General features: G+C 38.4%; 4 protein-coding genes across 4 annotated transcripts; 2 read left to right on the forward strand and 2 right to left on the reverse strand.

The window, feature by feature from the left end:
• Positions 1-299: 299 nt before the first annotated feature.
• On the forward strand, positions 300-2,729 carry LOC9325732 (neuroguidin). The gene is made up of 9 exons (XM_002889622.2): positions 300-424; positions 681-756; positions 942-1,029; positions 1,259-1,438; positions 1,521-1,703; positions 1,785-1,949; positions 2,036-2,187; positions 2,276-2,387; positions 2,513-2,729. The coding sequence occupies exons 2-9, from the start codon at positions 713-715 to the stop codon at positions 2,522-2,524; spliced, it is 936 nt and encodes a 311-aa protein (XP_002889668.1). The 5' UTR covers positions 300-424; positions 681-712; the 3' UTR covers positions 2,525-2,729.
• A 91-nt stretch (positions 2,730-2,820) lies between these two features.
• On the forward strand, positions 2,821-4,957 carry LOC9325733. The gene is made up of 4 exons (XM_021013045.1): positions 2,821-3,416; positions 3,494-3,896; positions 4,036-4,581; positions 4,738-4,957. The coding sequence occupies exons 1-4, from the start codon at positions 2,857-2,859 to the stop codon at positions 4,852-4,854; spliced, it is 1,626 nt and encodes a 541-aa protein (XP_020868704.1). The 5' UTR covers positions 2,821-2,856; the 3' UTR covers positions 4,855-4,957.
• Positions 4,830-5,836, reverse strand: LOC9325734. Its single transcript, XM_021013050.1, has 2 exons — positions 5,469-5,836; positions 4,830-5,353 (listed from the first exon to the last, which is right to left on the reverse strand). Exons 1-2 carry the CDS (start codon positions 5,632-5,634, stop codon positions 5,100-5,102), a joined length of 420 nt encoding a protein of 139 aa, XP_020868709.1. The 5' UTR covers positions 5,635-5,836; the 3' UTR covers positions 4,830-5,099.
• A 103-nt stretch (positions 5,837-5,939) lies between these two features.
• On the reverse strand, positions 5,940-8,231 carry LOC9328484 (probable serine/threonine-protein kinase PBL5). Its single transcript, XM_021013046.1, has 5 exons — positions 7,891-8,231; positions 7,309-7,544; positions 7,029-7,218; positions 6,506-6,897; positions 5,940-6,425 (listed from the first exon to the last, which is right to left on the reverse strand). Exons 1-5 carry the CDS (start codon positions 8,030-8,032, stop codon positions 6,117-6,119), a joined length of 1,269 nt encoding a protein of 422 aa, XP_020868705.1. The 5' UTR covers positions 8,033-8,231; the 3' UTR covers positions 5,940-6,116.
• Between the last annotated feature and the right edge of the window lie 5,063 nt (positions 8,232-13,294).

Here is a 13,294-nt window from a genome sequence, read left to right on the forward strand (position 1 = left end):
ACACAAACGGGAGAGAAAGATATACGGCTATTTATGTGGCGTTTAGGTGATATTATTGTTGAACCGAGGAGAATCAAAGCATTAGCTGGAGGAGACTGAACAAATAAGAACGAAACAAAATATAATCTGATTATTCGATTACAAAAAAAAGAAGAAAAAAAAGCTGTCGAAACTGATTTAACAAAATGAATAACCACCGAAATTGCGCGAAATCATTGGATAATAATAATTGGGCCCGAGTGCTAATTGGGCCCAAAAGCTAATTGGGCCCTAAAATTAGTTAGGAGGGAGAAAGAATCTCGCGTCTCCATAAACCTTTTTATCGTCGGGAAATCGGTAGAGAGGGTTTCGATTGATTTTCCTTTCTAGCCGCCGTGACCTTTTCTCACGTTGCTCTCTGTAGCCGTCAATTTCACTATCTCCGGTGAGTTCTTACTTCGTCGTGTCTGTTCCGCTGCTAGATTATGTGTACCGACAACCACTGAGCTCGATTAATCGAGGTCAACACGGAGAGATAGTTGCTCGCTCTGTTTGTGGAATATTGATTAGCATTTTTGGTTATCGTGAATGTTGGTTTCTATGAATTAGTTTATCAATCTATCTGAGGATTTTTATCTGGTATTCAAATTCGAAGGGTTAGTCTCTCAACTTTTAGGTTTGTTTTCCATTTTTGTTCACAGACTTATCTTCTGCCAAGTTCTGAACAAGAATCATGGAGGAGATCACCAAACCTGTCCTTGTTGGAATAATTAAGAAGTGAGTTATTCTTATCCCATCATGAAATTGTTCTCTGTTTTAGCCCCAAGAAAAAAGAAGAGTATAGCTTGAATAACCAATGAATCACTTCAATTCTCACAATCAAAAGTAAAAAATAAACTTGTGTGTTTAGATATATGCCTCATGTTTTAACTCGTCTCGTTTTGTTATTGTAAATGTCTCAGAGAAGCTCCACAGCTAGCATCCGTGTTGAGAGATATGAAGAATGGTCTAGATGGGGTTAGAAGCAAAGTTGAAGCTCTGACTGCAATGGTACGTAATCTGGTAACATGTTATTGGATTCTACTTTACTAACATCAATTTGGTCTCGTCTGTAACATGTGTTGTTTCAACTGGGTATAAGTAGAGTTGATGACTTTAATGTAAAAGAACAATTTGCTTCTCCTTGAGGATTTAACCAAATTATTGTATGTCGGTTACCATTCAGAGATTCAATGGGTCATTCATGACATCCTGACTTTCTTAATTTTGCAAATCGTAGGTAAGAGCAAACAGTTTTCCGACAGCGGATGGGATAAGTTATCTTGAGGCCAAGCATCTGTTACTTCTAAGTTATTGCCAGGATATTGTATATTATCTGCTAAGGAAAGCAAAAGGATTATCTATTGATGGCCATCCTGTTGTAAGAAGCCTTGTAGAGATACGAATGTTTCTGGAAAAGGTTTGTATCTCTGTCTTTGTCCACTTTATACCACCAACAACAAGTCATGGAGTAATAGTTTAGCTGTTTTTCTTTTGTGTAGATTCGTCCCATAGACAAAAAACTTCAGTACCAGATTCAGAAGCTCACCACAGCCGGTGGGTCTGTGACAGAGCTAGCTCAATCCGATGGAAAGGGATCGGGTGATGCCCAAAAATCTGAAGATCTTTCAAATTATAAGCCTAAACCAGACTTACTTGCTGACAAAAATGGGGATGACCAAGAGGTGAACCTTACTACCCCCCAACACTTGTGAGAAATATGTTGCATGTTATTATCATTAACCTGTTTGTCTGTGTAAATGTAGGATGATGTTTATCGACCCCCGAAATTTGCTCCTATGTCTATGGATGATAAGACGTCAAAACAGGAAAGAGATGCTGCCAGAAAAGAGAAACACTTATTAAGAGAAGCCACTGGAAATACATACATGAAAGATGTGTTGGACGATCTGGAGGACAGGCCTGAAGAGGTGGGTTGGAAGGAAATTACTTTGCAGTTGATATGCGTAGAGATTAATTTCATGTTCGAACTAAATGGGTGAATGAATATGAACAGATCAGGGACTATTATGGGGTTGCGAGCAATGAGCAGAAGAGGTTTATGGCACAGTATGAAAGGCAACAACGGGCAGAAGAAGAGCTGTTTACCCGGGCACCTCGCAGTAAAGAGGATAAGAAGAGAGAGAAGCGCTTGAAATCAAGCAGCGGGTACGTGTTTGCTTTGGTTGGAAACTGAAGTGTATGATATTCGATTGGTCCTTATGTGATGATATGAACTCATGTTCAATTGAATCAGGTTGCTTGAACTGACCGAAGACTTTTACGATGACATCAAGTTCTTGGATAAGGATGGTGAAAAGCCAAGCTTTGGCCGTAATAAAAGGGGAGGACAATTCAAGAAAAGAAAGGTAATTCATTCTTTTTTTACTATTATTGGGTTTCTCAAATACTTTAACTGTATTATCAGTTTTTTTTTTGTATTTTTTTTTCCAGTTTCTTCTTTGTTTGACAATGTATTGTTGAATTTTCGCAGACAAGGCACTGATATGGATACACCAGTGGTTCCTTTAGCTGCTTCAGTGCACCAATTTTGTTGCCAAGAAAAAGATCCAAATTTTCGATTTGCTTTTATGATCCTAGTTAAATGTTGAAAGTGGTGAAATGTGAGAACTCAGTTATCAGTTTTAGTATTGGTTCATGGTCATGCTCTTGCAGTAAAATTCGGAAGAGACCTTTTCTCTTTAGCTAAATTTAGCTTGTTACCACTGAAACTTCGTTATCATTTTTAAAAAGAGATGTACCCGAATCTGACTGAAAACAAAAAAGAAAACAAAAGATAGTAAGTATCAATCTCTTTCTTCTCTCTTCCCATTAGCCATGGGAAACAGTTCGAGCTACAACACCAATCTGAGCAATCCTAAGAACAGACTTCTAGAAGATCATCACCACCCAAGAAACCAGCCACCAAACCACAGCAACTCTGCTCGGTCCTCTCACCTAAGCTTCTTACGATCTCCTCTGCCATGGCTCTTCATTTTCCTCTTCTTCCTCCCTTTGCTTCTCATCTCTACCACGGGAGGAGGTGGCGGACGCAAGACCTGCCGTCCCTCTTCTTCTACCTATAGCCACCTGTCCCTTGTCGACAAAACAAACTCTTCTTCCTCTGTTGTTTCTGAGGAGGAAGAAGACGACAATGTGCCTCCACGCGTCCCCGCTCTTTACCCACAGCGACCAAGGATGTTCAACACGACGCTTGATCACATCGTTTTTGGGATCGCCGCGTCCTCTGTTCTGTGGGAGACAAGAAAAGAGTACATCAAATCATGGTGGCGACCTGGTAAGACTCGAGGCGTAGTCTGGATTGACAAGAGAGTCCGAACTTACCGAAACGATCCTCTTCCCGAAATCAGAATCTCCCAAGACACCTCACGTTTCAGGTACTTTACTCTCCATCTCTACAGTATCTGAAGTGTTTTACAAGAAACCTTATTCAAATCAAGATGTCATGTTTTAGGTACACGCATCCGGTAGGGGACAGATCGGCAGTGAGGATATCTCGGGTAGTGACAGAGACGCTACGGCTAGGCAAAAAAGGTGTACGGTGGTTCGTGATGGGAGACGACGACACAGTGTTTGTGGTGGACAATGTGGTAAACGTCCTTTCAAAGTACGACCACACTCAGTTCTACTACGTTGGTAGCTCCTCTGAGGCTCACGTTCAGAACATCTTCTTCTCATATTCAATGGCATTTGGAGGCGGTGGATTCGCCATTAGCTACGCTCTAGCCCTCGAGCTCTCGCGGATGCAGGACCGTTGCATCCAACGGTATCCTGGTCTCTACGGCAGTGATGATCGCATCCAAGCCTGTATGACCGAGCTCGGCGTACCCCTCACCAAAGAACCTGGCTTTCACCAGGTGTCGTCATTTTCTAATTTTCCTCTTATGTTTAATCCATTTTAAGATTTTTGTTCATTATTTCAGTGTGGTTTCGGTTCCGATCAGAACGGTTTATATGGATTGAATTCGTCTAATTTTAGTGTTTTTATGTATGCAGTATGATGTTTATGGGGACTTATTGGGGCTATTAGGTGCACACCCGGTGGCTCCTTTGGTGTCGCTGCACCATATCGACGTGGTGCAGCCGATATTCCCGAAGATGAAGCGCTCACGTGCGCTCCGACACTTGATGTCGTCAGCAGTTCTTGACCCAGCCAGCATATTCCAGCAGTCCATCTGCTACGACCAGAACCGGTTCTGGTCCATTTCGGTCTCATGGGGATTCGTAGTCCAGATAATCCGAGGCATCATTTCCCCTCGCGAGCTTGAGATGCCTTCACGAACATTCCTCAACTGGTTCCGCAAAGCCGACTACATTGGTTACGCGTTTAACACGAGACCAGTATCGAGACATCCGTGCCAAAGACCATTCGTGTTTTACTTAAACTCAGCTAAGTATGATGAAGGACGTCGCCAAGTAATTGGATACTACAACTTGGACAAGACAAGGCGGATTCCAGGCTGCCGATGGAGGCTTGATTCGCCTGGCAAGATCGATTCAGTCGTCGTTCTCAAGCGACCTGATCCCCTCCGATGGCACAAGGTTAGTCCACATTGCTTCATTTATTAACAACTTGCATCAAATTTAGTCATACCGGTTCGTTTTTGGAATTACATGAAATTTGACAGAGACAACCGGCTGAGATCAGATAATAAACTGGTTTTAAAATAACATGATCTTAAAATTTTGTGTTTGCAGTCACCGAGGAGGGATTGTTGCAGAGTATTGCCGAGTCGGAGAAACCAAACGATGTATATTTGGGTCGGAAATTGCGCAGACGGAGAGATCAGTGAGCTCGAACATCCTCAGCATTAGCATTCAGATATACTCACTGAAGATTTCTTCAAATGACTATGCAGATCTTTTTGGAAACATTCTGTGTATTGTTCACAAACAATTTTCAATCCTAAATGCAAAACTATTGTTTCAATCTGAACTCACCAAAACACTCTTATACAAAGAAAAAAATCTCAATTCCTAAAAATCTCTGTTCATGAAAGAAATCAGTAAGAAACTGAAGGAAGATTCGCATCGTGAAGAAACTTTTCTCCGGTCAGAGATCAGACGGCGTGTGGCTGCTTTGCTTTGTTCACCGATTGAGTGGCGTTTTGCTGCGATTGGGTTGCGTTTTGCTGCGATTGGGTTGCGTTGTGAGGAGTTGTCAGATTTTGATTGGTAGAGACGACGAGACCTGAGGCTGGTGAAACAGCAGAGGAAGCAAGAATCGCTAAACTGACATGAGACTCGTTTCTCACGGCCATGGATTTCTCGAGACGATGTATCGACATTATCTCTCCATCGTTCATGACGCTCACTGTGAATAAACCCAATCAAAAACAAATATCAGAAAGATTCTTGACCCATTTTCTCGGGAAAATCGTTCTTGAATCCAAAAACAAAAAGCGAGAAAGATTAAAGAATTAAGGAACCTGAGTGGGAGAAAATCCAAAGGGTGAAGAAGCAGAGAAAAACGATCACGGGAATTGCGTGGATCCAGTACTCCGATACCGGAAAAATCCCTCTCCGCGAGTTCTGCGTCTTCCTGCCAATGTGAGAAGAAGAGATCGGGAGCTGAGAGAATGATCTTTCCGCCATTGTTGTCGTATCTTGTAGTTTCTCTTTCAAGAATCACAAAACCAGTAGAGAGAGAGATAAGAGAGATTTGTGAAGCCTTCTTGGATTAGTTTTGGTTATTTAACGGCAAAAATCCTTAACGGGTTCACGCGGGAAAAGTTGCATCACGTGATGTGAAGTGATCATAGTCCCATTTATTTTACATATTTACGACTTTTGCCATTCATCATTACGATTTTTTATACATAATCTCATTTACCAGAATTTTATGTCCAAAGATGTTTGTTTTTGTTCAATATATGTATATATGTCCCAAAACAAAATGGTTTTTTTTTTTTTTTCTACAGAACAGAAACATTCTACGTACAAAGAAGCCGAGTCAAGAAGATTTACATCCACAAGAGATGTTAAAAATGTACCTGAGTTGATTTTATATTTTTTCCCCAATTTCTTGGTGAAGCCAAAACTAGATTTGATTTTTTACCATTCTCTTATTGGATCTCCTATGAAGATCCTTCATATTCGGTTTCCTTGACGAGGTCCGGTCTTTTCTCTTCATCATCTCTATCTCTGTGAAAGGAAGGGTTCTTCCTGCTGCTGCTGCTAGGGCTATTCGGATCGTATTTCGAAGAGGCTAAGAAGTTGAGAGCCGATACTACATCACATACCACTGGTCTCATACTCGGCTGCTCTTGAACGCACATTGCTGAAATTGCTAGTGCTTGGTAAAGTCCTCTAACCGGGTATTGTCCCTGAAGCAATGGATCAACCATTTTCGGGAAGTTCCTCCTGTCTTTGAACAACGGTCGTGCCTGTTAAAAAACCCGTGAAAAAATGAGTGTTGTTTTCCAGTAAAGATTATTATGAGACAAAGCCAAGAGACAGAACATACCCATCCAACCAAATTTTGATCTTTACGCGTTTTTGTATTGTCAATTGCTTTCCTTCCGGTGATAAGCTCGAGAAGGACGACTCCAAAACTGTATATATCGGATTTAAATGTGAGCTGACCAGTCATAGCGTAGTCAGGAGCACAGTATCCGTATGTTCCCATAACCCTTGTGGAGACATGGGTTTTATCCCCACTTGGTCCTACTTTGGCCAACCCAAAGTCAGATAGTTTCGGTTGATAGTCTTCACCAAGCAAAATATTCGAACATTTAAGGTCTCGGTAAATCACTGGGGGCGTCATTCTGTCATGTAGATACTGTAAACCTCTTGCTGCACCAGCTGCTATTTTCATCCGGGTGTTCCAATCAAGAGGTTTTTTACCAGAAGGGAGATCTTGAAACAGTCAAAACAACAGTAAAAGTTAGATAAACAACAAAGCAAGTACTGAGGTTTGAGAGAAAAGGGAAAGCTGAGTGACAAACAATACAGAGGCAAAGGATAGGACTTTTGATCTTAGAACATACCATGTAGATGATCTTCAAGAGATCCTTGCGGCATGTACTCGTAGACCAATAGTCTCTGATCACCCTCAGCACAAAACCCAATAAGCTTCACGAGATTCGGATGGTCAGCAAGACTTAGAGTCAGTACCTCAACAACAAATTCCCTGATACCTTGAACCCCATTACGGTCAAGTTGCTTGATCGCAACAACCTAGCAGAACCAAGTTTCACCAACCGTTCAAAACTATGACAAATCACAGCCAATTGATCAAAGAAGATAGGATTTTTTTTGTGCAAGTACCTGATCCAATTTCTCTATAGTTCCCTTGAAAACTTTTCCAAAACCTCCTTCACCTAGAAAACAATCCGATCTAAAGTTTCCAGTAGCTACTGCAAGTTCTTGAAAGGTAAAAGTCTGTGCTTTCTTCCCTGTGACTTGATCATTCAAATTCAAACCCTTCACATCCAGAGATAACTGATCTTCTTTCCCAACTCCTTCATTGTTAACATCTCGATATGGACTGACTTTGGTTGAATCTACAACAAAATCGATTACCAGTTATCATGTGACTTAACCAAAAACAGACACAGTTAACAAATCAATACCAAAGGCTGAATTTTGACCTTTGTCTCCTCCATGAGAAGACAAAACCTAAAAACCTAGCTCGATTCAAAACCCAACATCAATTATATGGTGAACAGTAAACATGCATCAAAATTCTCCGGGAAAAAATCATACAAATTCTCAATGAATTGGCTCACCTAAATGTAACATAAACAGAAAGACCTAAATATAAGAATCGGATCCAAACAGTTCAACAAATACACAAGAGAGCTAGTGGAGGAGAGATAAACAACGAAATTAGTCAAAATCACTCGATACCTGAACTGGGTTGAGCCTGATCGTCTCGCTTATCGCTCTTCACGACGCTCGTAGTGCCACCGACGATTTTTCTATTTATGACAGTATCTTTGTTAGTCTCCGATCGTTTGCTCGATTTCTTACTGCATCCGAAACAACCCATTGGAAATTGAAGGAGAAAAGAGTTATTCGCTTGTCCCCTTTAATCTTTTCTCTTCTTCCTTCCTCGTTGGAAAAATCAGAAACCCAGATAAAACCCCAACACGAATAATCAAAGAGAAGAGAGAAAAAAAAAAAAAAAAGTCGAAGAAGAAAGAAGAATTGCGAAAAATAAGAAGAGAGAGAGAGAAAGAGCTTAGTGACAAACAGAGAAAGCTTATTTCTTCGCCTTTTTTATATCGCGTAATCAAAAGTTCTTTAATTTTTTTTTGAGAGAGAAACGTACAATTATCGTCTACGACAAGGTTCACGGTACATTACATCCACGCGTCTAATTAAAACCGGCCACGTCTAGACAAATGTTTCTTCCTGCGGAGAACAGAAACGTACGGCTACTATTCAAGACAACGTATCAGAAGACGCCACGTAAGGCAAAGAGCACTTGAGCTTGGTCAACTTTTAATTTGTCATCGTCCGTCGGTCCGGAAACAAGCACCGCCGATCTGACGTGGCGTTACCGTTTGGTTAATGGAGCTATGGATTTGGGTGATTTTTTTTTTTTTTTTTTTTTTTTTTTTTGGATTTGGGTGATTTAACCTGATTAGGGAATAGGGATTATGTCACTTCTTGATTTCATACAGCGAATCAACAGTACAAACTCCTATCATAATTGGTTTACAGCAACAATCATAATGAAACTAGTATCAATATTTGTCAGGTTTGTAAGGGTGGTGTAGAAACAATATTACATGTCCTACGTGATTGCCCCGCGATGTCGAGTATTTGGGACCGCATTGTTCCAGCGAGTAAGAGGCGGGTTTTCTTTGATCAGTCCTTACTTGAATGGATTAATGGTAATATCAGTGATGTTACAATGAGGGATGGCACACCGTGGGCTATTCTCTTTGGTATGGCATCTTGGTGGGGGTGGAAGTGGAGGTGTGGGAATGTTTTTGGTGAAAATGGGAAGTGTCGGGATAGAGTTCGATTTGTGAGGGATCTAGCCAAAGAGGTTTATCAAGCGTGGTGCTTAAGTGATGGCGGGACAGAGCAAAGTACACGGGTTGATAGGATGATTGGTTGGTTTCCTCCGTCGGTTGGCTGGGTCAAACTGAACACGGATGGTGCCTCACGCGGTAATCCAGGTTTGGCAACAGCGGGTGGAGTTATCAGGGATGGAGAGGGCCAATGGATTCAGGGATTCACCTTGAATATTGGTTTCTGCTCGGCACCGTTAGCGGAGCTATGGGGAGTATATTATGGGCTTTACTTAGCTTGGGACAAGCGGATTGCAAGGTTGGAGTTGGAAGTGGATTCGGAGACGGTGGTAGGGTTCCTAACGACGGGGATAAGTGATACCCATCCTTTGTCCTTCCTAGTACGACTGTGCTATGGCTTTCTTCAAAAGGACTGGTTAGTCCGTATATCACATGTGTATAGGGAGGCTAATCATCTTGCTGATGGGTTAGCGAACTATGCATTTGATCGACCTTTGGGCTTGCAGCTGTTGGACTCATGCCCGGAGAGTGTTTCTTCTTTTTTGTTAGACGATGCTCGTGGGTCTTCCTGGCCGCGGAGTGTTCGATTGTAATTTCTTTTTTCTTATGTTTTTAATAAATTAGGGGAGGCATTGCCTCCCCCATTCCTACCAAAAAAAAAAAAATCATAATGAAACTAGTATTTAAATATATTATATAATTTTCTTGATTTTCAAAAATATTAGAAAATCTTATTCTATTTGTTTTACTTAGATTTTAGACCAAACTTAAAATTATCACTTACAGAAAATAATCACTTTTACTTGATTGTCATTTATCATGATATATAAAATTATACTACTATTTTTATCACCGAAATATTATTAACAGTCTTTTTTTTTTCTCTCAAAATGGCTTCTCTTTTATACAGTATCTATTTTCTCAATCATCATGAATATTCATGAGTTCCTGTATAGAATTCTATGTAGTTCAGTTAAGAGACTGATCTTCAAACCAATATATGACCGTTTATCCGAACTAATGTGGTCTGATACGGTATGTCATACCATTAGAGAGTTTTTGAACCAATGATCAGTCTTGTCACTAAATTAAAACATTGTGTTTTTTATATGCTTGTACAATTGAATACTTATGAAGAAGAGATCTCTATATATTCGTTAAAATGGCCAATCTTGTAGGATCATGGAGTAGGCGAAGTAATACAGTAGATTTTTTTTATGTTGACCAACCATCAGTAAAATTCTAAAGTATAATGTGTATATGTATATGATTTATGAATACGAATAAATTACATCTTTCTTCTAGTTGCAGCACCACAAAAACACAAGACCGTCATTTTCAGTCTTAAATATTTTAAACACGTTTTTTACTCGATGGTTTGTTTGGCTGGCAGGTATGGTAGATTAATTTAGATTTTGATAAATGAGATTATTTGATTGAAAATAGTCTGATGATTGTAACATTTTTGTAGCTGTCACCAATCACCTTACGGGTGACGACGGCCAATTACTCGCCGTTTTGGAAATTTTTTAAAAGAGGTGAGAAAAACAAAAAGAGGTTTTTATCAAAAACAAAAAGGACGTCACTCTGGGTCCTACGTTTTTACTCCACGCGCTTTGTTGTCGAATGTTTTTTTAAAAAGATTGATTAATAACATGCTTTTTTTTGTTTTATGGTTCCAAGTACAGTGATTAACTGCGACGCGTTTCAGCAGATAGCGACACGTGTACACAAAATCAATGTTGTTCGCAGAAGATTATTTAATCTCTGATGACAAAAAAGAAAAAGATTATTTAATCTCTCATTTACAGTTCTTTTACCTATAAGGTTTAGGGTACATTAACAACTCTTGTTAAAATATTTAAACTACGTTGACCTTTTAGGCCGTAAATGACTTTAATGAGACAGACCATCCTTTGCTGGCAAAATTAGTAAAAGCTATATGCTCTGTTGAAAAACAGTGTAACTTTAGACAGAAAAGATAACAAAAGATAATTTTTTGTTATTCGACTGTTTACGATTTTTGTTTTTACTCATAAAGAGTTTTTGGTGTTTATTTGTATTATTCTAGTAATCAAGAAATTTGTTTAACACTGATATTCCATTTTCAGTTTACTCCAAACCCATGATGGCCCAACGTCTGACGAGGCATTTAACCTCTTGGCCATTGCCAATTAGTTTGCTAAATTTAAAACTACAGATAAAATGAAGGTTCCTTTTAATACGATGAGTATAATTTAGTTGGTTTATATAAAATTGTAATGATATTGGTTTGTCAGTCTCCTAATTGTAATTTTATTAAAATGACTTGTCAACGAGATTTATAATTGAAATATTTCATACTATTATTTCGAGATTTATTTCAGTAATTTATAATAAACACAAAAGTGGACTTTCCTTTGTGTTGGGCAGCATACACAAATCTAGTCAATTCCTTTTATTAAAAATGGATTTTTATATATATCTCAAATTTTTAATCAACAATGGGTTGAAATGAGTTTAAATTAGAAAGGAACATAATCTATAAAAAATGTTTGGTTCAACAAAGGTATTGCTTATTAATTCCTTGGAACCAGCATCCATAAACCAAGACGTGTTTGGCTTTTGTAGCAATACGGTTTCATTTGGAGATGTTTTCACGTTTAATTATTAAAACTTAAAAGTATATATGCAATGATGATGTTGACTTGCTTGGTCCAATTCAATTTATCTAATACCAAATTATCAATAGTCTATGCGATATATACAACTATAAAATTACCATTCGACATTCTATTAGCATTATATACACTAGATTTGTGACCCCGCGCAATGCGCGGGATTTTACTTATAAACTATTAACAATATAAGCCCTGAATATAAATATATATATTGAATTTTAAAAGATAAATCTATAATGACATAAACCTATTTATGAAATGATATATAACATAGATTTTATTGAGAATAATGTTTCTCTTGAAAAAAACAACAAATTTTTAGGTAACACGTGGTAAAAAATTAGTTGAAAAAATTCAGAGAAATATAATACAATCTCGACCATGTCATGTTCATACATCTTTTTGAATTTAGTCAATTTCTCTTGAAATTATTTCGCTGTCATTTTATTCGTCATATTCTAATATGCAGTCGTCCACCTCGCGACATTTTATCTCTTTTCACGTTCATGAACTCTAAAGCTATGGTAACACACTGCCATTCATTAAAATTTCAACTCGACACAAATGGAGACAATACCATATTGTTTTAGAAATCATACAACCCCAAGATCCATCACATGGTAAGTAATACACAGTTGGACTATCGAATGATAGATCACCTTCGATATATAAATAGTTTTTCTCTCACAACCCAACTACAAGATTACATGAATATAGCAGCGGCTTGGGTTTTGAATTTAAATTAGTTTTGAGTTTGGGTAGAAATTGACGGGGGGTCTTAGTTTGGGTTGGAAAAACCCGCCCCCAAATAGTTGGTGTTGAAAATGGCTGTTTTCCCGCCACGTCAATGCCACGATATCGCTGACTCAGCAGCCGTTAAATCCCGAGCTAACACCGTCTTCTGTCGTGTTGAAATCGGCTAATTTTCATTAGTTTAGGTTTTGAATTTGAATTAGTTTTGAGTTTGGGTAGAAATTGACGGGAGGTCTTAGTTTGGGTTGGAAAAACCCGCCCCCAAATAGTTGGGGTTGAAAATGGCCGTTTATATTATATTAAACAATGTTATTGTTTATGAAAAAATATTTTCTTTTATTAAAAGATGATAATATAAAAGTATGTGAAATTTTTTTTAATGTTTCTTCGTTTAATAAATAAATTGAGTGGAAGTTTTATAAAGTCATATATATAATTTAAATTTTGATATCAATCAAAACGATTTAAATGGCAATTTGGTTTGAAATGCACCTATTAAATGTATTGGGTAAGGGGTTCGAATCTTTTTGGTAACATTTTATACCTATTAAAAATGTATGATGACGTGTACGCTGATGTGTCGCCTATGTGGACACTCTAGATGGAGAGAAAACTCTCTTATTATATATATAGATTGTGAATTAGAAAGTTTGCTTTGTTTCTTTGTCCAAAAAAAAAAAAAAAAAGTTTGCTTTGTTCAAAAAAAAAAAAAAAATGCTTTAGAACGATTTAGCTAATCGATTTGGGACTTTTAAGGAATTTGGTGAAATTAGATCGATTTAGGCAGAGTATGGTCGAATTAGCTTGGTCTTGTATAGGTTGGTCGGGATGAAATTATTTGCTATTGGCTTAGGG

The sequence above is a fragment of the Arabidopsis lyrata genome (assembly GCF_000004255.2).
Source record: "Arabidopsis lyrata subsp. lyrata unplaced genomic scaffold ARALYscaffold_1, whole genome shotgun sequence".
In the NCBI taxonomy this organism is placed as follows: Eukaryota; Viridiplantae; Streptophyta; class Magnoliopsida; order Brassicales; family Brassicaceae; genus Arabidopsis; species Arabidopsis lyrata.